Consider the following 25,132-nt stretch of genomic DNA (forward strand, 5'->3'; position numbering starts at 1 on the left):
TATTACCACCACCTGTCTGTCACTTTGTTGTACTGTGGCTTACATGTTGCTGGAAGCTATGCCACTGTATTTCGAATACCAGCAGGTAACCAACCCATGGTAGAGAGGCTTCAGTGGAGCTTCCAGACTAAGACAGACTAGGAAGAAAGGCCTGGTGATCTATGTCTAAAAATTAGCGAATGAAAACCTTACACATCACGAAAGCATATTGTCCGATATAGTGCTGGACTATGAGCCCCCTAGCTGGGAAGGCACTCAAAATACACAGTGGCTGCAGCCGTGGACTTGAGCATGCGTGCGAATGATCATGAAGATGGCACGGGACAGAGCAACCTGTTACATGTTGTTGGTGTTGCCCAGTTGGTTCCAACTCACAGCAACCCATCTGACAGAGTAAAACTGCCACGTAGTGTTTTCTTAGCTGTAATCTTTACAGAAGCGGACCACTAGGCTTTTCTCCCGTGAAGCCGCTAGGTTGGTTTAAACTGCCAAACTTTGCTTAACCGTCTGCGTCACCAAGACTCATGAGGTTGCTATGAGTCGGAGCTGACTTAACGGCAGCTAACGACAACCTTTATTCAGTTCATGAAGGCAGGGACAAGTCCTGTTTTGCTTACCATTGTCTCCTTAGCACCTAGCACAGGGCAGATTAATAATAAATGTTTGCTGAAAGAATGAAGGAACTGAGCACTCATTATGAACTAGGCACCATGCAAAATGCTAGGGAAATAGGAAAGATGAAGACATACCACTCCAGGGGGTCAATGTCTAGTCTGGGAGAGAGATGTGTAAAGCAACTGTGACCATGCAGCATGAGAAGCGATCCAGTACCAACAGAGGTGTACGGTATACCTCACACAGTGTGCTGGGGGAACACACACACACACACACACGTGTGTGCGTGCACACTCACAGGTTCAGCTTCCAGATGGGAATGGAGAGAGGAGGGTGGGGAGTGAAAAGACGCAATGCGATCTGAGAAATTTTCTCAAAGGAGAGTATATCTGAAAAGGGTTTATGAGATTTCATGTAGAGAAAAAGGCACGGAGAAAGATGGCATGCATTGATCCATCAATTCATTAACACATCTGAGCAAGACCCAGAGGTGTTGAAAACGCAGGGCTTTGAACAGTGAGAGACAGCTGAGTTGCACAGAAGGGCCTGGGGCCGAGGGAAAGGTGGAGAAGGGGGCCTAGAAAGGCAAGCAAGAAGGAACCAGGCTGTGAGGAACTCCTGATCGACAGTGAGATCTGGAAACGGAGAAGAGAGCCTAAGGGAAAGCAACAGAAGACACCGCAGTGGAGGAGGAATGTAAGTATCTTAAAACTTGAAAACGAGATCTTCACAGGACTGTCAGGGTGAGGTAGAGAGCCAAAAGGCTCTAAAGGGTGACTCACCTAGGTACACTGGTACAATCACTTATGAGCCTGGACAGATCTTTTATCTCTTGCCTAGTTTTTCTCATTTACAAAATGGGAACATTGCTGTCACCTACCACTGAGTCAGCCCTCAACTCATGGCAACCCCATGCACGAGGGTATAAAATGCTGCCCAATCCTGCACCATCTGCATGATTGGTCGTGGATTGGACCGTTGTGATCCATAGGGTTTTCACTGGCTGATTTTTTTGAAATAGATTGCCAGGCCTTTCCTCCTAGTCTGTCTTAGTCTGGAAGCTCTGCTGAAACCTGTTTAGTGTCATAGCAACACACACTGAGAGATGGGTGGTGGCTGCTCATAAAGTGCATTGGCTGGGACTTGAACTGGGTTTCCCTCATGGAAAGTGAAAATTGTACCCCTGAACCACCCAAGTCTACCTACTAATCCATAGTAAAATAACACATAGTCGGCTCACAACAAATGTTAAGATCTCACTCTCTGTTTCTGTATAGTTAAGACATTCCAAATACCCTGTGTTATTGTTTGTGTTGAGTCAATTCCGACTCATAGTGACCCTATAGGACAGAGTAGAACTTCCCCATAAGGTTTCCTAAGCTATAAATCTTTACGGGAGCAGATCGCCAGTCTTTTCTCTCACAGAGTGGCTGCTGGTTCCATTTAAACTGAGCACTTAACCACTGTGCCACCAGAGCTCCTTAAACACCTTGCAGTTCCCTTGAAAGCTGGAGGAAAAATGGCTCCCATTCCAGCATGTACCTTAACTTAACGATGATTCACCATTTCCAAACCCCTCCCCTTCATAACCTCAGGGAATCACTGGGGCCAGGAGTACATCCTGTTTACCTCTGCGGCCCATGAATCTATACAGTGCCTGGCTCATCAGGAGCTCCTTGGAACTTTGGAGAACTAATTTGCACAGATGGGCAAAGCGGACGTAAACCATCTCACCAGAAGTCCCGGGACAGATGAGCAACAGAGCTAGTTCTAGAACTTTGACCTCATAGTCCATTGATTTATCGAGACCAGATTGTCTCAGACCAAAGAGAACAACGGCTTTGATCTCAATGGGTGACATATAAATTCCTCCCCAAACCCCCACCAAGCGGGAGCTGCCACCAAACACTGGGCATCCCGTGCCCCCTTCCTCCGTCTCAGAAGCAGCATCCATACTCCCGCATGGCGAAGCGAACACAACACTTTAAACAACTCTGAAAACACTTTCCTGCAACGTGGTCTATAAGCACAGGAAGCACAGTTGGCTGCTTTGCCAGTAACATGTATTTGCCAGTCAGGGTGTGAGAGCTTTGTGTGTGTCTTTAAAGCTGTGATCCAGGAACCAAAATAAACCAGCAGAGCAGAAACTGAGGCACCCTGGCTATAAGTCAGATGAAAAGACCTTTGGAGTCAGAAGGATTAGGATCAGAAGCCCAGCTCTGCATGCTAAAATAACCCTGTTTGAGCCTCCATTTCCTCATCTGTACAATGGGCTGATTAATGCTAACTGCTTGGGGTTGCAGTGAAGATTAAATGAGACAGAGTTTGTAAAGTCTAGTGACTGGCACAGAAAAGATGACCAAAAAATAGTACTTAACTGTCAAAGCCTTTGAAGACTTCATCTGAATTCACTAGACAATATGTACATTTTGGGGGGACTGATGGTGTTGTTTTTTTTTTTTTTTAGATGGCGTAGTGGTTAAGTGCTATGGCTGCTAACCAAAGGGACAGCAGTTCGAATCCGCCAGGTGCTCCTTGGAAACTCTCTGGGGGCAGTTCTACTCTGTCCTATAGGGTCGCTATGAGTCAGAATTGACTCGATGGCACTGGGTTTGGTTTGGTTTTTTTTAAAGACCCTCCAAGCAGAGTGATGTACTAGTTCCTGAGTGATTCCATGGCACCATTCACATCTTTCTGTTTTTGGCACTTAGAAAGAGCACAATGGAATTATTTATTTCCCTGTCTTTCTTACCAGACGGGCTGCACCAAGATGGCAGAGGCCATTCTTCAGGCATATTTGTCTCTTTTGATCTTTCCACGGTACTGACCCAATAAACATGTGTTGGGAAAAATGTATGCGTGTGCACGCGCGCACACACACACACACACCCTTTTATCAGGAACTTATTGAAAGAGGGAGAAAGAAGCATTCTGAACCCTTGAAATACAGCTCTAAAATGATAGATACTCCAATATTTTGGCGGGAGTCCAGTGGTAAGCTGCGAGAGGCTGAAGAAATATGAGAGTACTTCCTTCTTCATCATGCCCTTCTTCTTTTTCTCTTTAAGAAAACTCTCTGGTTACAAAAAAGCAATTTCAGTGCAAAGGGGGCCAAACAAGGAAAAGCCTTAGACTCTTCAGCAGTGTTGCAATACATGTTTTCTCCATCATCAGAAATTGCAGTGACAACAGAAAGAACACTGGTCCTTCTGGAATTTCCTATTGTAAGGAGCTAAAAGCTGACCTAAGTCCATTCCTCTCATTGCGAAAAATTTCAGCCTGCTAAGTCCATTACAAACCCAGTGCTTTCCGCACGAGCCTCAAGTGCCTGCATTCCTCTTCTCTTCAGTTTAACTCTTCTTTTCCTTAACTGAAAGGTTAGCAGTTCAAATCCACCCAAAGGCACCTTGGAAGAGAGGCCTGGCGATCTACTTCTGAAGGTCACAGCTGTTGAAAACCCTATAGGAGGTTTCTACTCTGACACACATACCGTGGCCATAAATTGGCACTGACTTGATGGCAGGTGGTCTGGGTTGTTTTCCTCCGTGATGGCTGTTCTGCCCTGGCTGGGTCACATGGACTTGTTTGCCATCTCCTTCACTGCGTCTTGCTCATTGCTGCCTCCCCGAGCCTCCACCTATTCTCCCTCTCTCATTGTCCTATGCCCAGGGCCTAGCCCATGTCTGGCACATGTCGGTGGGTATTTGCCCAACAAGTGAGAGCTCACAGCTCACTTCTTCCAAGGCCCTTGCTTGCCTCCTATCCCTGCAGCCCTTGTGTGTGGGTAGTCCATTCTTAACCAACCCTGGTGAGACCACACTCTAGAAGACGATGCCTGGGAATTTGAGGTTCAGAAAATCGTAGAGATGATGCACCAAGACACGTTAGGGACAACCTGCTAGGAAAGGAGTTCCACACCCTTGCTGTGGGATTTCTGCAATGGCCCTTCCTACATTTTTGCTGTAGTACCTTGGGATAATCAATGAGGTAACTTTATGGTCTCTCTATTCATGCTTCCATCATCCCGCGACTCCCTAGTTGTACTGTTTAATAGCTTTCTGGGCCCTTTCACCTCTATATGCCTCATTTTTTTCCATCTTTGAATGAAGGAAATTATCTACTTTACTGTCAGAGCTGTAGAGGGAATCATGGACATGGGAGGACTAACCCTTATCCACTGCGGACACCCTCAGTGCCATATCCCTCCCCACGGGCCTCGCATCCCAGGCTGGCCCAGCCTAACCCCCCAGGGACTTCAGATGCATATCCTACTCCAGCCCTGAACTCTTGGGTCCTTTTGAGGAGGCCTCTAAGGAAGCTTAGCTGTGTTCGACCATAACCAGAGAGAAAACATTCCACCTCAGGAGGCAGAGAATACCATAGTACGGTCACTCGTTTCCAAAATTGCTTCTCCTGGTCAACTGAAATCTTCGGCCCAGCAACTGCAGCCGTCCATTGAAGTCCACAAAATAAGCAATTGCTTTTTATGTGACAGCCCCACCAGATGTTAGAGGAGAAATACCCTCCACCTACTCTCTGTCTTATCACATGATATCAAAGTCATCTACTGGAGTCTATCTTCCCCAGGAGGCTGGAAGCACCCTGTGGTCAGGGATGTGACTTATTCCCATTTGTACCTCCAGCACTAAGTACAACTGCCCAGTGCCATCACTCAGTAAACGTTTGTGGCATTAACAGGACCCTCTTTCTGCCCTGCCTCAATACCTTCCCTATCCCTTCAAGTCTTCTCCAGATTAAACGTAATTATCCCCACTACCTGTTTCCTGGGTCAACTCAGAAAAGCAGCAGCTAGCTTCCAGACTGCATAACATAGAAAGGAGAAATTAAAAACAAACAAAAACACCTCAGATAGTGCGATTTCCCCCTCATCCTCTTCGCCCTTCTGAGGTAAGATGTCTAGCAAACAGCAGCCCCCTCCTGAGAGTCACCGATTCACAAGTCATAATAAAACCTGTCTTGTTAAAGTGTTTTTACTGATGTCCAGTCCCTCTTCCTCTACCAGCCCATCTACCCCATCCCCTGGTCTGTGGGGCTGGCCAGCCACAGGCTGTAACAAGACAGCCATGCTCGCCAGCCTCTTGCCAAGGCTTGATGGATGAAGTGACACCCAGAGATCTGTGGCGCCCAAAGCAGTCAGACAGCAAAGGGGCATGGCTGTTTGCCTAGTCTTACATCTGGTGGAAGATAAGAACTTCAGACATTCTCTTCTACCCTGAGGCACAAAAGGTGCTATAGGCCTGAGGCTTGAGGTCCCCAGGAGCCTCACCTTGATTGATTAGTTGATTTTCAAGACATACTACAAGCTGGCTTCCACATGGCCCCTTGCCATTATCAGGCACGTGGCTGAACAGTCCCCAGAGCCATGGATTCCTCTTGATAAGCAAAGCAACAGCTCTGTGGAGTACTGTGAGGCCAGGCAGAGGGCAGGAGTGGTATGGTTACAATTTACAATTCTGCATTCAGGAAGACAGCTGTTATGGATTAAATGGTGACACCCCAAAATACGTGTTGGACTTCTAACCCCTCGTGGATATAATCCTGTTTGGAAATAAAGGTTTTCTTTGCCACGTGAATTAGATCATACTAAGTTTGGGTGGGTTCTAAATCTAATCGCTTCTAAGTTATGAAAGAGCAGATCATATATAGAATTATACACACATGAGGGAAGACAGATGCCACGTCAGGGCTGCTGTGGAGCCAAGAAACAACGGGGATGTTGACAAGGAAAGAATTGACATGGTCAAGACCCTTATTTGTACTTTTAGCCTCTAGAACGGTGAGAAAATAAATGTCTGTTCTTTAAGCCACCCACTTGAAGTACTTCTGTAACAGCAGCACTAGGGAACTAAGTCAAGAGCCATTCTACATCCCTAAGCCAGCTGTCTTCATCTCCCTGCCCCTCCTCAGAACTCCTCTCCAGTCAACTGAATGCTTTTTGAGTTATCCCCAGGCCCTGGGATCTTATAGATGTTGGGGAGGGAATTTTAGAAACACACTCTTGCAAAGACTTAGAATGATTTATTAACTTGGACCGGGTCCCCTTCTGTACCCCATCCAACTCTGTGATTCCAAGGCCAGCAATCTCAACCACCACATCTACCATTTATCGCAAGCTTAAGAGCCAGGCTCTGCACTAAGCATTTCATATGTATTAGCTCATTTGATCATTTTAATAACCCTTAAGGTAGACATCATTGCCACCATTTAACAGATGGGAACACTGAGGCTAAGGGGTTTAGTAACATGCCCAAAGTGGAGTATAAATTTGAATGCACGTCAGTTGGACCACACACTGCCTAGAGAACTCTTCATTGAGGCCCCAGGGATAGAAGCAGGCTTCCTATTTCTGTGGTGGAGGTTCAATTTGCAACAGCAGCTGGAGGTTGGCCTAGGGGGTTGTCAGGGACTTAGTATTCTGTAACTCCTGAGTACAGCCTTTCAACCTGTCTTCTCACAGTTTGGAGCTGAGATGGCTAATACACAACACACACATAAAGGGTAATATCGTTGTGACACCAGGCCACTTCACTAGCCAGCCAATCATACTGCAGTTAGCTGAGACCAAACCAATAACAGACCAAAGGAATAGGCTAGTCAGGTTGCTCTCTTGGCCCCCCGCCAAAAACCAAAAAACCTGTGGCCATTGAGTGGATTCCGAGTTTTGTATAATCTAAGGATAACATGGAAACCCTGGTGGCACAGTGGTTAAGTGCTACGGCTGCTAACCAAAGGGTCGGCAGTTCAAATCCGCCAGATGCTCCTTGGAAACTTTATGGGGCAGTTCTACTCTGTCCTATAGGGTCGCTACAAGTCGGAATCAACTCGACAGCACTGGGTTTGGTTAAGGATACTATATAACTTATTTGGGCCTCATTTCTTTCCTTCCGCTATTCATCAAAGCTTTACTAAATACCACCTAAATGTCACTACGGTGAGTGCTGTTAACAGCTCAGATTCTGGAGTCAGACTGCCTGGTATTGCATCCTGGTTCTACCACTTATTATCTATGTGATCTTGGGCAAAGTCTCAGTTTTGTGCTTCAGTTTTCTTACCTGTAAAATGGGGATAATAATCGTTCCCACCTCATAGCGTTGTTGTAAAGGATAAACAAGCTAACACACCTGTAAAGTGCTTAAAATACAGTCTGGCACACAATAGACAGTAAAGATTAGCTATGAATACTTGGTACTCAGGTTGGGAACGGTGAGGCTGATGCAATCACAAATGAGGAGTTAATCATGGTAAAGGCAAATGAAGGAAGCCTGGCAGACCTCTATGCTGTGACTAAAGAGAAATGCACACCAAATGTGTACACACACACACACACACACACAGTGGTAGAGAGAATAATGAACCTCCAGAGATATCTATGCCCCAACCCCTAGAACCTGTGAGTGTTATCTTAGACAGCAAAAGGAATTCTGCAGATGTGATACACCAAGGATCTTGAGCTAGGAGATGTAAACAGAAGGGTCCTCATAAAGGAAAGTGAGGAAGGAGAGTCAGAGACAGAGGAGATATGATGGAAGCAGAGGTTGGAATGATGAACTTTGAAGATGGTGGAAGGGGTCAGTAGCCAAGGAATGCAGGTGGGCTCTAGACACTGGACAAGGCTTCTCCCCTAGAGCCTCAAAAAGGAATGCAGCTCTCCCTGCACCTTGATTTTAGTGCTTAAGGCTCTCATTTCGAACTTCTCACCACTAAACTGTAAGAAAATAAATTTGTGTTGCTTTAAGCCACTAAATTTGTAATAATTTGTTACAGCAAAAATATAAAACTTAATCACAAGCCTTTGGCCACATTTGCTGTTATTTTAGAAAACCTACTTCACCAAAGCCACTTGCTAAATCATTAAGATTCATGTCTCTACTTCCCAAAAGGGGCAAAGTGAAAATTTACGCTTCCGGAAGGAAGTGTTCCCTTTGCTGAAACTGGCTTATCAAATGACTCCTCATGTCCCTGACCTTGACAGAATTAGCCTCTCTGGAACAGTGGAGCATGGTTAGGGAAGAAGACTGGAAAGCCCGCCAGACACCACTCAGGGCCAACAGGCTCCAGACTTTCTATAAGAGCCTCAAGGTGCCAGGCTCAACCACTGATGACAAATGATAGTATCATTTTCCACGTGCATGGGTTTCTGTCCTTTTTATTGCTTTTACATACACTGCCTCATTTTGATTCATCCAACCTGTAGAAATAACTTGCTCAAAACCATATCCTCAGAAAGCGACAGATTCAGGACTAGAATCCAGTCTTTTGTCTCTAAGCCAGTCTGCTTTCCCTCACAGCAGAATACAACTTGTTCTTTTCGTGGGTGGGTGACTGAGACAACTAGGATCACCTCCATCATCTTCTCTACCACTGGTGTGGCACTTCCTCACCCATCCATCCCATCCTCCTTCCCAGAGGTAACCATTCCAACTGGCTTAGGGACAAGCTACCCTTATCTTCTATAGGCTGAGATGCAAGCAAACTGCAGGCAGTAGAAAGGGACCAAGAAAAAAGAAAAGACAGAGAAACAATATGCAAGAGTTAATCCAGACAACAGATCAGTCCACTTCTCCAGAAAACAGAGCCAAACCTTTGTTAGAAATCTAAGTTCTTAGAAGCAGAGCCTGGACTCGATGAAGTAGCCTGATGTGAAAAAAAGAAACTGTGAGCTGGACTGGGAGTCAGGAGGCCTGAGCTCTGGTTCTGGTATAAGGGAAGCTGTTGGATGTGGAAAAATCACTTCATTTGCTTGGCTCATTATTCTTATATGTAAAAAGAGGGAATTGGACTAGTTCAAACTCTCCTAGCAATTCTAGCTATACATTCCTGAGATTCTATTTCTGGAGATGTTTTCCCAAGCTGGAATACTCTAATTCCACAGGGATACTTGAGTCATTGGAAGAAAGGCCTAGTGATCTACTTCTAAAAAATCAGCCACGGAGAACCCTACAGATCACAGTTTTACTCTGACGTACATAAGGTCGCCATGAGTTGGAACTGACTTGACTGCAATTGGCAGAACCTTTTATGAGCTTCTTTACCTTGAAGCAAAACCAGTCTCCTGTCATACATGATTCTGAACCCATGGATGATTAAATTATATAATTAAATACTAGGAATGATCTAGGATATGAATAATAACTAACATTTCTTGAGCACCTAGTTTGCTCATTCAGTCCTCCAAGCCCTGTGAAATAGATGATATCTACAGCTTTCACAAAGAACTGTGTTCAGGACATCGCTCTTCTTCACATCCTTTGCCAACTCACGCAGAATCATCACTCATCAACCGACCTAAATTTAAAACTACATATTCTATATTTACATTTTTGGCATCTACCAACTCTTTAAATTCAAGTCCCACAAAATATACGACATACTATGGAAAGTACAACTTTCCTTTTCTTGGTGTAAATGTACTTTCTCCAACCTTGAATCAGGTACTCCCTTGGTTCAAAGTCTTCTAGTTGTTTCCTCTTCCATTTGGTTATTAGTTCCCTCTGAACCATCAATAAACCCAACATCCATCCATATTCCGCATGGCCCCACTTGTCTCCCGGCTGTAGGTGAGTGCAGACAGACTCAAGCGTGCAGGACAATTCGCACGGCCCTGCAATGCCATAGATGACCGAAGCAAACCTTCCTTCAGGAACACGGATATCACTCTAGCCCTGGCCACTAGCCACCTCATGACCCTTGATGCCTAGTAGACAGCATAAATAGTATAGATCCCCAGAATTCCTTGATGGAAGACGCAGTGGTAGCAGGAGCTTACTGATGAGAGGAAATTACAGAATATGTGCTTACTGCGTGATAGGCTGGGATCTCAGCAACCTGAGACCACAGAGGGGAGAAACTGAGGTTTTTACGCACAGCATATAGAGCAGCAACCGGTACACAGTAAATGATCAGAAGAGATTTGTTGAATAAAGAAATGAAAGGTCAATCCAGCAAGAATAATCAGGTGGCCTTGGTACGGTTTCCTGTACCAAGGATAGGTAAGTTCAGATGTGACACTGATGGGGGTGCGTAGGGATGGAGGGAAGGGAAAATGTATAGGCGGAACTTAGTAGTGGGTGATTCTAAAGGGTGGATGATTCTTACATCAGAGAACCCAGGTAATCTATCTATTCAGAGCCAGATCTCAGACAATAGTCTGAGTTTCAGAGAGCAGATTCCAGCTCTTTGGGAAGACAGCTGTCAAAGAGTTAGGCAGGATCAAAGGGTCCTAGTCCTCAAAAGACTGGGGGATCCAGAGAGGATTATCAGAAACTCCACACGGGGCTTTGGAATCCTCCTCTGGGCACATCTCTGGCTGCATTCACAACCAAGGGATTGTACTCATTTGGGAAATGCAAAGAAAAGTAATATTTTGTTGACTTGACAACTTTTCATGCAGCTCTCTTCCCTGTCTTCTTCTAGACTGCCTCTTCCTTGGTTCTTTTCCTGCCTCTCCAACTACTCTTCATCAGCCTCCTTCATCCATTCTCTCTCCTCTACCCACCAGTTTGTTCCCTAGGATTCTGTCTTTGAGGCTGGCTTCTTTTCTCACTCTTTCTACTCTGCCTGGTTCATTACATTTACTTTCATGGCTTCTACTATTTACTGTCATGTTGTTAGGTGCCGTTGAGTCCATTTCAACTCATAGCAATCCCATGTGACAGAGCAGTACTGCCCCATGGGGTTGTCTTGTCTAGAATCTTTGTGAAAGTATATCGCCAGGTCTTTCTCTCGTGGAGCTGCTGGGTGGGTTTGAACCACCAGCCTTTCGGTTAGCAGCCAAGCATTAACCATTTGCATTACCAGACCTCTTGCTTCTACTACTATCAGTCCCTAAATCTGTATTTCCAGCCCTAGCCTCTCCCCAAGCTCCAGATATCTATTTCCAACTGCATCTTTCTCCACATGTTCCATAACACCGAAAACACATCTCAAACCAAACTCATCACCTCATCCTGGAAATCTCCCCATCTTCTTGGTTAAAAACGTCTCCATCTTTTTAGTTTCCCAAGCTGGAAATCTTGAGTTACCTTTTTTTCTCCCATTCTTCACACTCAATAGATCATAAGTCTTGTTGATTCAATCTCAAGATGGTCTCTAGAGTCTGACTCTATTCATCTTTTTTCTTCCATTTCCAACATTTTTACACATAAAATTCAGTGACATTAATTACATTCATCATGTCCTGCAACCAGCACCACTACCCATTTCCAAATTTTTCCATTATCCTTAACAGAAGCTCAATGCCCCCTAACCAATGACTTCTCTCCCCCTCCCTCCTATCTCTGGTAACCACTAATGAACTTGGGTCTCTATAAATTTGCCTATTCTAGATACTTTGTGTAAGTGGGTTAATACAATATTTGTCCTTTTGTGAATGACTTATTTCACTCAGCATAATGTTTTCAAGATTCATCCATGTTGTAGAATGTATCAGGACTCATCTCTCCTTACGGTGGAGTAATAGTCCATTGTATGCATGTGCCACATTTTTTATATCCATTCATCTGTTGATGGACTTCCAGGTTTTTTACTAAAAAAACTATTTTTGGCTATTGTGAATAGTGCTGCAATGAACATTGGTATACATGTATCGATTTTCCTCAAGTTCTGTTCATCTTTCACCTGAACTACTACGACTACCTTCTAACTGGCTTCCACATCCACTTTTTCTCTGCTCTATTCCATTCTTTATATTGACAGTTTGGTTGTGTCGTTTCTGTACTTTGATATCTTATTTCCCATAACCTCTAGGAGACAATCTGGCCCCAACCAACCTCTCCATTCTTATCTCCCACCACCCTTCTCCTGCCTGCTTGCTCCCCTGACCCGCACCCCATTGCCCTGTCCCCATATGTCTTATGTTCCCAATTTCGTGCCACGCCCTCTTCCAGGCCGAGAAAATGGCTACTCATTGTTTAAGGTCTGGCTTGTTACCTCCTCTGCTTTTCCCAACCCTCTCATGTTGCATTAATCATTGCCTTTTCTGTGATCCCAGAGACTTTTCTTTAAACCTCTATTACAACACTAATTGTGTTATTATATCATATCTGTGAATTATGTCTTTCTGTCCTGAGAAAGGCTGAGCTTCTGGAGGAGAAAGCCAATCTTTACATTCCTAACAACTCTGGGCATACAGCAGGCACTCAGTAAATGCTTTATGGAAGAATGAATGAAATAATATAAAACCTAAAGTTAGATGCAACTATGGGCCAGCTGCTCTTTTGGTAGCCAAATAATTTGCTTTTCCTTATGAACTAGATACTAATGCAGCACAGTGGTTAAGCATTTGGCTGTTAACCAAAAGGTTGGCAGTTCAAATCCACCAGCCGCTCCTCAGAAACCCTGTGGGGCAGTTCTGCTCTGTCCTGTAGGGTCGCTATGAGTCAGAATCGACTTGACGGCAAAGAGTTGGTTGGTAATATAGCACCTAAGGTACTCCTTTACTGGAGGTGAAGACAGGGAGGTGGTGAGACAGACAGTGGGAGGATGACGAGCAAACGGTTCACAAAAGCCAAGTTTAAATTAAAATTTGCCTCTATCTTACATTTGTGGTCTAAGATTGAACAAATCCCTTAAACTGTCTACTGACCTTCCCTACCTCTCAAACTGAAGATTATTGCTCCCATCTTATTTATGCTTTAAATGGAATTCAGCTCTCTCTGTCCAGTTATCCTACCCTCCCCATCCTCTCACACAGATACTGCACCTACCCCTTGCATAGCCTTTATCACATTTTACCGTAATTTTCTATCTTCCACACTAGACTGCCATTTCCCTGAGGCCAGAGAGTAGGTCTAGTTATCTTTGTACTCCAGCTCTAGAAGTCTATAATAACCAGCTGCTGTGGTGTAGATTCTGATTCATGGTGACCCCACGTCTGTCAGAGTAAAACTGTGCTCCATAGGGTTTTCAGTGGCTAATCTTTTGGAAGTAGATTGCCAGGCCTTTCTTCCAAGGTACCTCTGTGGGGACTTGAACTGCTAACCTTTTGGTTAGCGGCCAAGTGCTTAACAATTTATGCCACCATACTCTATAATCAAATAAAAAACCTACTGCCATAAAGTCATTTCTGACTCATAGCAACCCTAGTCTATAAATGGGGAACTAAAAAAAAACAAAACACCTATTGTGTCAATTTCGACTCATAGCACCCTATAGGATAGAGTAGAGCGGCCGTGAGAGTTTCCAAGGAGGGCCGGTGGATTCCAACTGCCAACATTTTGGTTAGCAGCTATAGCACTTAATCACTATGCCACCAGGGTTTAAATTGACATTACAAGGAAACTTGTCATGGAAATAAGACAAATACCATGTTGCTTTTTCTTGACTTATTCTTGAAAGATTTCAGTTGTCAAGATATAGAAATGGTCCCAAAGAGGAAAGACCATTACAAGTGGAAGTGGGTAAGAACCGTGGGCAATCAGTTTGTATCTCTGTAAGTAAAATGGGGATAATCCCTTCTGGCTTGCTTGCTTCACAGGGTGAGGTTTAACAGGGCTCCAAAGAGAAGAAATGAGAAGAGGGGAGGGGAGGGGAAGGAAGAAGAAAGGAAAAAAAGAGAGAGACAGAGGGGAGGGGAGGGAAGCCAAATGTACTATGGTTGAACTAGTTCTCCAAGATGAGTAAAATCCGATTAGGGAAAGAGGACAAAGGGTGGGCGGGGGTGGGTGGGGGGGGGAGACTCAAGGACAGGTTGATTAAGAAGTGAGATAGCAGATGCCACTGGCCAAGAACTCCACACAGCGTGTGTCTGTGTGTTTAAACAGCTAGTCCACAAAAGCGGCCATTGAAGGCACGTTGCTTTCTTCCTCTCTCAGTACTTCCTACCCGAGATAAAAGAATAAACATTTAGAGAACGAATGCTCTCAGTAAATATTTTTGAATGGGGCTGAACACTGAACACGGAAGTAAGATTCTAAACAATCCTGCTACCTGACTCACAGAGGAGCTTTACTCAACAAAACCTGAAAGACGTGAACCGTTCGGTGCTTCTTGCCATCTGTGCTGTCAGCTTCCCCTTGGCATTTTCCGGGCTGCTCTGAGTGTTTCTTTGAGCTTCCACTGCGTGTGGCAGCGGCCGGGTCCTGGTGGAGTTCATTGCCACAGTTGCTTTATATACAAGAATGTTAATGCTTCCACAGGGACAACGGAACACAATAGGAAGTGATACACAGACAGCTGGTGACTCCGCCAAAGGGAAGAAGTCCCTTTAATTAAAAAGGTGCCCAAGTGCAGTTTATTTCCGGCAGATGTTGGACTCCAGGCACTGTCCTCCTTTTTCATTTTACCAGCACTTTGGTTGTATTAAGCAGGAAAGCACATTGTGTACCAATCTGAAAATTATACTAATGTACACTCGTTAAATGACTCCCCACCGTTGTAATTGCCTTGTTATCTTTCTTTCCATTTATTTACTCCCTAGAATATCAACAGTCCTGAAGAGTTTTCTTTAAAGGGAGGAGAGAAGAATTTGAAAATAAAGCACTGGGTGGGGGTGGGGGGGTAGAAAAAATAGAAAAGCCAAGAGCTCTGGACCAGAAAAGCATGCGTGAAGCAGTGAAAACATCCAGATGTGGGCCAAAAGCACTTGTCCACGTCACCCCTGAGCCGCCAGAACACCAAGGGGGTTGACTTCAACCCCTTTTACAGTTAGGAACAGTGAGGCCCAGGAAAAAAAAGGATTCGTATGAGTCCATACAGCCAGTAAGTGAGAGCAGAAAGAGAGCTCAAAGCCAGAGTCTGAAAAAAAGCCGAGTCTAGTTTGCTTTCATTGTAGAGTTACCACTGGGCTCCCTACAGGGTGTGGGAAGTCCAGAGCCTTTGTACCTCTGTTCGTCTAGAAAAGGCAGAGCTGATACTCAGAACATCTCTGTGGAAGACCTCCAGCCAGCTAAAGGCAGGGACTGACCTCAGAGCGCCAGCTGGTGAAACCTAAAGTTCGTCGTTCCCCCAAGGATCACACACAATCCGGTAGTGGCGTCACTAGGATTGGTGTCACCAAGTGTGGTAACTCATGGTGTCATCCCCCCCAGGGGTGGGCGGGTCACCTGGTGAACCCCTCTAGTGGGAGCAGCTGCCTGCTGCACCCCGCCCCTGCGCAGGGCCAAGCTGTGGCGCCCCGCGGCCCCGCCCTCCGACCCCACCCCCGCGGCTGCCCGCAGCTCCTCCCCTCTCCTATTGGCTGAGGTGGGGATCTTCCTGTTTGCCCAATGGCCAGCGCCCGAGGTCACACCACCCACGCCCTGACTGGTGGTGACAAGGCGTGGTGGTGGTGGTAATGAGTAACCGCGCTGGGTGGTGGGTGACAGCAACCCTGGTGGGACTTTGGCAGCCCCTCCGCTGGCTGTACCTGCTCGCCAGGGGCTGCTGCCTCGGACCCTGGAGTTATTTGGGTGCCATCCCCTCTGACTGTGTCAGGAGGTGCGGTCCACAGCTCCCCCCACCCCAGTGACGGCACTGCAATCCAGTAGGATGCTGTGCACACAGTAAGAGCTCTGACTCTTTCTAGATGTTCGTCTGTCTCAATCCACCGTAGGCCTCATCCTCATGAATAGTAGGTGGCAAAGAGCATGCCTGCAGTCATGAGGAAAATAGGGGCATTAGCAAAATGGAACTATACCCACCAAGAAAGGGGATCAACTATCACCCACCTTGAACCCCTTGGCACAGGGTCCAGAGGACTCAGGCCACTGCCTGAGTATCCATTCTCCAGGGAAAAGGGAAACACCAGATTCCCCCATAAGCCTCTGGGCATATGCCCCGTGGTCCCTGGGAGAACCTCCAGGACAGGGCTTTCAGTCCTGATGAGGGCCGCGGGCATGGCGTTCTCCCCACAGTGACTCTGCCGCCTGTTTGGGGCTGTGCCCATGGCAGTACAAAGAGGTTCCATTCTTGAGGGCACTTTTTTCTGCATCTCTCTGGGGCTTCAGGACTAATCAGAAGACAGCCATATGATACCCCTTCAAATTTCCAACTCTGGCCATTTATTATAGTCAGCAGCTTGGGCGGTACTGGCTGTGCTCCAGCTCTGCTTCTGGTCAGGCCTGGCACCCTTCAGAGCCCTCTACACACGGAGGGAGGCACACGCCAGTGGGGTGAAGTGCTGAGGGGGAAGCCGTCTGTCAGACTCTGCCCCACTCTCACTGCTTCATGCCCATGGTTCAGTGAGGATTGGGGAAGTGGGAAAGTGAAGGAAACTCTCTGCATGCTCAAGAAGTAAACAAAGGGAATCCTGTAGAATAATATTGCTGCTTGAATGGCAGGACTACCTCATTACTTGCTTTGATGCTGATCGGGTTTCAGCAGAACTTCCAGACTAAGATGGACTAGGAAGAAAGGCCTGGAGATCAATTTCCATAAAAGCAGCCAAAGAAAACCCAATGGATCACAATGAATACTGATCAGCACCTGGTCATGGAGATGCAACAGGACTGGGCAGTGGTTTGTTCTACGTTTCATTCCATTGTGCAGCTAACAACAACCCTAACAACAGTTTTTTTAAGTAAGTACTGTCATTATCAGCATTTAACAAATAGAAGGAGTCACCTGATAGTGCAAAGGGTTAACACGCTCGGCTGCTAACCAACAGGTTGGAGTTTTTAGTCTACCCAGAGGTGCCTTGGAAGAAAGGTCTGGCAGTCTACTTCTAAAAAATCAGCCATTGAAAACCCTGCAGCTCTACCCTGATACACATGGGAGGCTCCATGAGACGGAATCAATGTGACAGCAACCGGTACTGGTTGTGGTAACAGACAGGAGAACTGAGATTAGAGTGTTTAGCACCTTGCCCTGGTCACCGAGCTAGTAAGGGGCAGAGCTGGAATTTGAACACAGGCTGTTCAAACAGATCACCAAGAGTTCAGACTTCTCTGCCACCAGGGCGGAGAAATAGGGAGAGATAATGGTTGGGTCCACTCATTTCAAGGTGCTCAAGTAGAGGGACACTCAGCATGCTGGGATGGCGGTGATGCTGACACCACCTTGCCCGCCCGTCTTCAGGGGAAGCAAAGCCTGCAGGGGACAGGTGATTTCCTAGGTTTGTGTTCTCTCTGCAAAGCGGAACTTTTAGCTCTGACAACTACTCTCCACTCTGTGAAAGGCGGCTGGAGTATGAGGCTGCTGAGGGTAGGGGTGGGGTGGTGACAAAAGACACAGGACAGTCATCACGCAGGTCTGGAGAGCCACCCCTGCTCTTCATTGTCTGGACATTGTGGGCAAGGTCCTTAATCATCAGAGCCTTGGCTTCCTCATAAAATTATCAGTGTCTGCAAATTAATGGTGATTGTGTATGTGAGTGTACACGGTAATCTCTAAAGTGTTCTAAAAATCTAAGATACTAGTAGAAATTAGGGTGTAGGAGGGAATTTTTGTAGACGCTCTGGGGAAGGAGTTATAATGATTCCAAAAAAAAAAAAAACAAAAACTCATTGCCATCAAGTTAATCCCGACTCAGAGCGACCCTACAGGACAGAGTAGAACTGCCCCATAGGATTTCCAGGGAGCAGCTGGTGGATTCAAACTGCTGACCTTTTGGTTAGCAGCCAAATGCTTAACCACTGTGCTCCATAATATTAGCATATTAAAATACATCAGTTTACCCAGCCACAAAAAGGGACAAACTACTGATACGTGCAACATCATGGATGAATTTCAAAAATATTATACTGAATGAAAGAAGCCAGTCACAAGAGGGTGCACCGTATCATTCCATTTCTACGCAATTCTAGAAAACCCAAGCTAATCTACAGTGACAGAAAGCAGACTGGTGGTTCCTGGGACTGGGGCTGGAGAGGCCATTGACACTAAAGGGCACAAGGAAACTTCTAGGGGTGATGAACATGGGCCGTGTCTTGTGGTAGTGATTACACGTATGTATTCGTTTGTCAAAACTCACCCATCTTTAAACAGGTTTAATAAACTATGCCTCAATAAAGTTCAAAAGGAAGCATGGCCATGTCTTGGTTTTTGAACCAGTGCCCCTGTATGGACTGGAAAGTTCACTGAATTTGCCATTTTAGGCTTAGGCTCCTGTGGTGACACTGCCCCTATGATCCAGCTGCATGCTATGACCAGGTATGACCATGGGCAAGTCTCCAGACTCCTCTGAGCCTCAAGCCTGCTTTTAACTAAAACGAGCCTTTTATGATCTGCTTAACCTCACAGGAACGGTAGTCGTGGTTCTGTGGTAGAATTCTCACCTTCCGTGCGGGAGACCCGGGTTCCATTCCTGGCCAATACACCTCACGCACAGCCACAACTCATCTGTCAGTAGAGGCTGATACTCTGCTATGACGCAGGTTTCAGCAGAGCTTCCAGACTAAGAATAGGAAGAAAGGGCTGGTGTTCTGCTCCTGAAAATTAGCCATTGGAAGCCCTATGGATCACGACGGTTTGATCCCATTGTGCAGGAGGTTGCAATCAGTCAGGGGCTGACTTGACGCCAGCTAGCAACAACAACCACCTCACAGGACTGGTGTGTGTGGATCGAGACGGATACTTAGTGTATGTGAGAGTAATTTGTGAACTGCGGAATAGCATACAAATGTAAGGGAGTGTTGTGTGGGTATGCAGGCATGGTGGGTAGATTAGAGACTTCTTTGCCCTGCTAGCCTAGAAGATCCTTTCAGCTCCAGGTCGGCCCTGGTTTGTCTTGTCTTTCTATGAAAAAACAAAACAAAAACAAAAACCAAACCAGTTGCTGTCAAGTTGATTCCGACTCATAGCAACCCTATAGGACAGAGTAGAACTGCCCCATAGGGTTTCCAAAAGTGCCTGGTAGATTCAAACTGCTGACCTTTTGGTTAGCAGCCATGGCTCTTAACCACTACACCACCAGGGTTTCTATCCAAGGCCCCTGGGAAAGCAGCCTCAGCCTCCAGCCCAGACTCGGCTACATTTTAGACCAAGTGCTTTCAGAGGATCCAATGTCAGCGAGGGAAAGCAGAGAAACCCAACACTTGAACTCTTGGGCTCTGCAAGGTGCCTCTCAACTCCTTGTGCAGCCAACTTTGAGTTCCTTATCTCCGAGCAGTGAGACACAGCTAATGCAGCTTACTATCGAAAGCAAGGTCGAAAAAAAAGAAGGGGTTTATTGCAGCACGTTCCTTCTGCCACTTTGCTGCTTTTTTAATTAGGCATGTTCGGATTTTCTCCGTAGGATAAAAAGGACACTCTGATAGTACATGTAAGTCCTCTCCAAGTACCTCAACCCCCGTCTCATCTCCTTCCTTTTCTTTCAATCCAACACAATAATATCATCGTAATCTCTTGAGTCCAGATTATATTTTTACCTTTCCTAAATCCTCTCCTGTCCAGTCTCTCATTTTGTTCTTGGAAATCCCCGTAGTCAGATACACAGGACAGGTATCACTAGACATAAAAGCCAATAAAAATACTGAGGAAAAGGGGTTAAATGGAATACTGAAAAACTTCAAGTGCCACTGTGTTCTTTCACAGGATTCTTATCTCTCAATTATTAGCACACATTCGAAAGTCATTTGCTATACACAAAGGAAGCTCTAGCCACAGGCAGCCTTAAAAAAAAAAAGTCAGGGTTGTATCAGCAAGGACTCTTCAAATTCAATTGTCTAGTGACTTGCTCAAAGTCTCACAATTGGTCCCAAACTACGAAGTGGTAAGAGTCTCTTTCTTCCCAGAAGCACAGAGGTCAGGAGGGGGATATTAGTGCTCTGAAATCAAACAGGGCTGGCCAAAGCAACAGTTCTATCACAGCTCCTGATCTGGCTTCCTCCCGTGTCATATATACTCAGACCCTCTGAGGCATCCTCTTCCCACAGCTCTCTGACACATACTTCTTTTCCTTCAGACCAATCTCACTCCAGTCTCAATAAAGTTGAACCTTTATTTGTAGAACTTTTAGAACAGGGAAGGGCTAATGCGCATAGAAAGAAGAAGGAAAGGATAGCTCATTTTGACCCCTTAAAAGTTTCTTTCCAGATGCTTCCCTAATACCTCCTTACCCAGTCCTTGCTTGCACGCACACACACATACACTTCTCAATGACCAGTTCTCAATTCTTTTGCATATGGCAGGTTCTTCTACAGCACTGTCTACGTGGGACCAAAGTTCCTATTTTGGAATGGAAAAAACCTAGCCCAGCTCCAGGGGAGTAATGAGCTAGAGAGAACATACCCCGAGGTCACCCTGCCTTCAGCTGAGTACTGCACACTCCTTTTAGCTCTGTCGAGCACTTAATAAGCCTGCACTAATTAATCTTCCTCCTGTTCTCCGTAAAGACAGCCAGCGAGGCACCGAGGGGGTTAGGTGACTTTTCGAAAACCACAGCACAACACAGGTTGGGATGGAACCCAGGCCTTTGGGGCCTCTGAGCTCTCTACCGGTCCACTTAGAGCCCTACCATGCATTCTTCTTGGTGCTGCACAGCACCAGGCCCATTTACCACCCACAGGCAAAGCCAGAACTGTCAGCCTGGGCTGCCTCCATTCATTCACTAAGGGCCATGTTCCAGACATCCATGTAATCCATTCTCCAAGTATCACACCCTCGTCTTCCTGAGCGCAGGAGACTAACACTCCTCTCTCCTGCCTTAATTTTCATCGTGAGTCTTAAGGCTCTAGAAAGAGACTAAACTTCATAAGCTAAGCCTAATTAATGGCCTTACACTCTTTCTTCTCAACTCTCCAAAATGAAATTAAAAGCCTGGAATCTGGAATCTCAGATGGCCCCATGGAGAGGTCCCTCTTCATATTGACCTAAGGTATTATGGGAAACACTGACCTCATCGGCCTTTCTGGATTGAAGGAGAAAAGATGCAAGCCTGGGTAGGGAGGGGAGCTAGGTCAGGTGACCTCCAGGGCCCCCTCCAAAAATTTTAGAAAGACAAAGTATCAAACCCAACTTCTCTCCCAGCCAGGCTGTTTCATCATGACACACCCTGCCCTTCTTTAGGAAGGCGAGGCAGTGCTAGCGATAATATTAGGAGCAGCTGTGGTAGGCTGCATAATGGCTCCCTGCAAGATACTCATGCTCTGATCCCTAGAACCTGTGAATGTTACTTTATATGTCAATAGAGGACTCTGCAGATGTGGTTAAGGATCTTGAGATGGGAGATTATTCTGGATTGTCCAGGTAGGCCATTAATGCAATCGCATGTATCCTTATAAGAGAGGGAAATTTGACATAGACAGAAGAGAAGGCAATATAACCATGGAGACAGAGACTGGAGTGTTGGAGCCCCAAGTCAAGGAATGGCAGCAGCCTCCAGAAGCTAGAAGGGGCAATGAATAGATTCTCCCCTAAAGCCTTTGGAGTGAGCACAGCTCTGCTAACACTTTGATTTTGGCCCAGCAGTACTGATTTTGAACTTCTAGACTCCCAAACTGTGAGAGAAGAAATTTCTTAATTTATTTCTGGGTTCTGAATTTTATAAGCCACCCAGTGTGGTGTAACTTGTCACAGCAGCCACAGGAAACTAATACAGTAGCTAACACTTAAAAATTGACCATTATGTGTCAGGCACTGTTCTAAGCATGTTATGAGCGTTAACTCATTTACATCCTGGCTCTGGGGCCTGAGCTATGCACACACACCGCCAGGGTTTGAATCCCAGTTTCACTGCTTACTGTTGTGACCTTGAGCAAATCAAGTAATCTCTCTAAGTCTCAGTTTCTCCATTCATAAGATGGGCATATGGTACCTTCCTCATTGGGTTGTTGGGAGGATAAAATGGTCAAGTGTTCGGAACAATATATAGCAAAATACTCAATAAATGCTGGCTGTTATGAGATCTCCAGGATTGGGGGAGCCAAAATTAGACCATCATAGTAATCTGTCAGGATACGTACAAGGTGCCAGAATCCAGTGCAGGAATACAGATGTCCCCTTCAAGCTAGTTTAAATAGCAACATATCTGAGGAGTTCAGTTAAGTAGTCCTTCCCTTAATTAAGTGATTTAGTTCCTCGACGTTGGCCTCTTTTCAGAAAAGGCAGATGCCTGGGACCACACTAATTCTGCGTTCAGCAGACTTCCCCACTCCGAGCGCCAGATCTTAAAGGGCTCGCACATCAGATCATCCACATGGAGGGCCTCACTCGCAGGATGCACAACAGATGCGCCCTCCACAGAGCTCTCCACATCTTTCCCCTTGAACTCTGGCATCTGGCCCTGGAACTCAGAAGTCAGTAGGAGACAGAAATCATTACATCTCATGGCCTTCCAAGGCCATTCCAACCTGTCTCAGCAGACCGGATGGAACGACACATTCAGGGGTCTGCTGTGATTAAGAGCCAAGATAGGAAAGAAGACAGTAAACAAGCTTTGCTCAGGGGCAGAGGAAACAAGATCCAGCATTATCCCCTGGGAAGAGGGCAATCAATCAATCAATCAACTTTTATTAACTTGGCCCTTCCCTTTCTGATAAAGTATGTCCAACTCTCCCATTCAGGTGATATAATTCAAAGAGGCAGAGCCCCACAGGATTCCACACATCTACATCCCCACTGAGCCCTGGTGGCCCAGTGGTTAAAAGCACTTGGCTACTAACCTGGCTACTAACTGAAAGGTTGGACGTTCAAACCCACCAGCCTCTGTGGAAGAAAGACGTGGTGGTCTGCTTCCATAAGAGATTTATAGCCTTGGAAACCCTATGGAGCATTTCTGCTCTGTCTTATAGGGTTGCTACAGCCTCAGAAACTCTATGGGGGCAGTTCTACCCTGTCTTAGGGATTCACTATGACTTGGAATCGACTCTGTGGCCGTGTTTTGTCTTGTTTTTAAAGTCCCTTCCTAAGAAACCCAAGAAATCTGCACGCTGTTTAGAGACAGGGACCAGGGAGAGAATGGCCTGGCCAAGGGACCGTAGCTTGCTCTTAGGCAGGCTTCCAGCCCACAGACTGGAGTTGACCAGGGAAAGACTTCTGCGGCTGCTCCCTGTGCTGGCAACCAGGCCTCTGCCCAGCAGGCTGCAGGGACAGCCACCTGCCCCCATCTCTGCCCTGCCCTACCCCACCCTCCAAAGGAAAGAAAAATGAAAGAGGACAGCTCCCCCTCCTTACTCTCAGGCACCCACAGATTTCTGCGCTGCCGTCACCATTGACGAGAACCCATGTCCCCTGGAGGAATCGCTTCTCCTTCTCATTCCACCCTCCCAATCAATGAACACGCAGCAACACCCACGCTCCCGCTCCTCCTACTCCGGAGGGAAACTGAACCAGCGAGCGACATCCGGAGCTGGAAGCCACCGCAGTAGGGGCGCCGGCCTCCTTGCCCCACAGTCCCTTGTCCTTTCCCAGCCACCAGAGGATCCCCTGCCAGCAAAACGTTCAGGATTGAAAGGATGCCTCTGTCGGGTCCCGCCTCCCCAGGGGCTCGGCGACGGGGACCTCAGGGAGCGCGCTGGAGAACGGCTTAGTCCTGTCCCGCGGAAGCCGGGCGCAGGGCGCAGGGCACGGTACCCGGGGCTGGAACCACGTGCCCTGGCCCCACAGACTTAAGCATCCAAAGGCAAGCTCCCGCGCGGCGTCTGCCCCTTGAGCCCCGCCCGGAGGAGCCGAGTCCCAGGCAGCCGGCGCGCCCATCCTGCCCCCAACAGGTTGTGGGCACAGGACGCGCGCCGCCTGTCAGCAGGCGCGGGGAGGCGAGCCGGAGCGAAGCCGAGGGGCAGGCGGGCGAGTCGCGAAGGTCGCGGGGGCTGACGCACGGTCACTCACGCGCGGGCTCTGGGGAAGCCCATGGAGAGGAGCAGGTCCAGCGCCGATCCATGCTTGATGGTGCCTGGGCGCTGCTGGCGGTGCCGCCGGGGGGTGACTTTGCTGTACAGTTCCTCTCGCGCGGCCATGCCGAGGGCGCTGGGGCTGCTGTACCGAGCCAAGGCTCAGCGGCCAGCCATCTCCGGGAGGCGCCGGGCCGGGGCGTGGGGAGTGAGGACCGTAGGGGGCTTGGAGACCGAAAGCCGGGCGGGTGTTGGTGGTGGCGGCGGCGACGGCTCCGGGCTAGCCCAGTGTCGAGGCGCTGCCGCTTCCTGGTGAGGCCACCGGAGCCAGAGCCGCCGCTGAGCTGCTTCTGCGGGACCAGCTGGCAGCTGCTCCGGCCCCAGTGCCCCCGCGCGGCGCCGGCAGTAACCTTCGCTCCTCCGCCCCCTTCCTTCTCTGCTCGGAGCAGTCCGGGAATTTGCAATGAGTAATTTTTGAATGGATCAAAAAGGAAAAGCAGCCGGGTGGGCTGGCCCGGCCTTGCCTGTGCCGGGGCCCCGCCCCTCTCTTAAAGCGGCCGCGCTGCCGGTGGCGGCTCGGGCGGGGCTGGAGCTGTAGTCCCGGAGGCCGACTAGGCGGGGGATCCCAACCTGCGAAGGCTCTGTGGGCGTGGGCGCCTGAGACCCACCCCGCCCCCCAAGCCCCAGCCCTTTTCTTGGCTTGCATTTAGCCCAGCTGGGCCTCAAAACAGCAGATAACTTGTTTCAAGTTTCATGTGGTTCTAGATGGGGTTAATAATGGAAATCCAGCGGACCGAAGGATGACATTAGTG

The 25,132-nt window shown here is 47.3% G+C and overlaps 1 protein-coding gene across 7 annotated transcripts in view; it reads right to left on the reverse strand.

Annotated features, from left to right (window-relative positions):
* UBASH3B (ubiquitin associated and SH3 domain containing B) overlaps window positions 1–24,847 on the reverse strand; it is a 184,506-nt gene extending 159,659 nt beyond the window's left edge. For 2 of the 7 annotated variants that reach the window (XM_023558214.2, XM_064268932.1), the window contains exon 1: window positions 24,319–24,847. In XM_023558214.2, the coding sequence (XP_023413982.2) occupies window positions 24,319–24,370 (52 nt within the window). In that variant the 5' untranslated portion in view covers window positions 24,371–24,847. The remainder of the gene's footprint in view (window positions 1–24,318) is intronic. The other 5 variants (XM_023558219.2, XM_064268934.1, XM_023558217.2 and 2 more) reach the window with 3 other exon arrangements.
* Between the last annotated feature and the right edge of the window lie 285 nt (window positions 24,848–25,132).

Source organism: Loxodonta africana, chromosome 15 (genome assembly GCF_030014295.1).
Source record: "Loxodonta africana isolate mLoxAfr1 chromosome 15, mLoxAfr1.hap2, whole genome shotgun sequence".
In the NCBI taxonomy this organism is placed as follows: domain Eukaryota; kingdom Metazoa; phylum Chordata; class Mammalia; order Proboscidea; family Elephantidae; genus Loxodonta; species Loxodonta africana.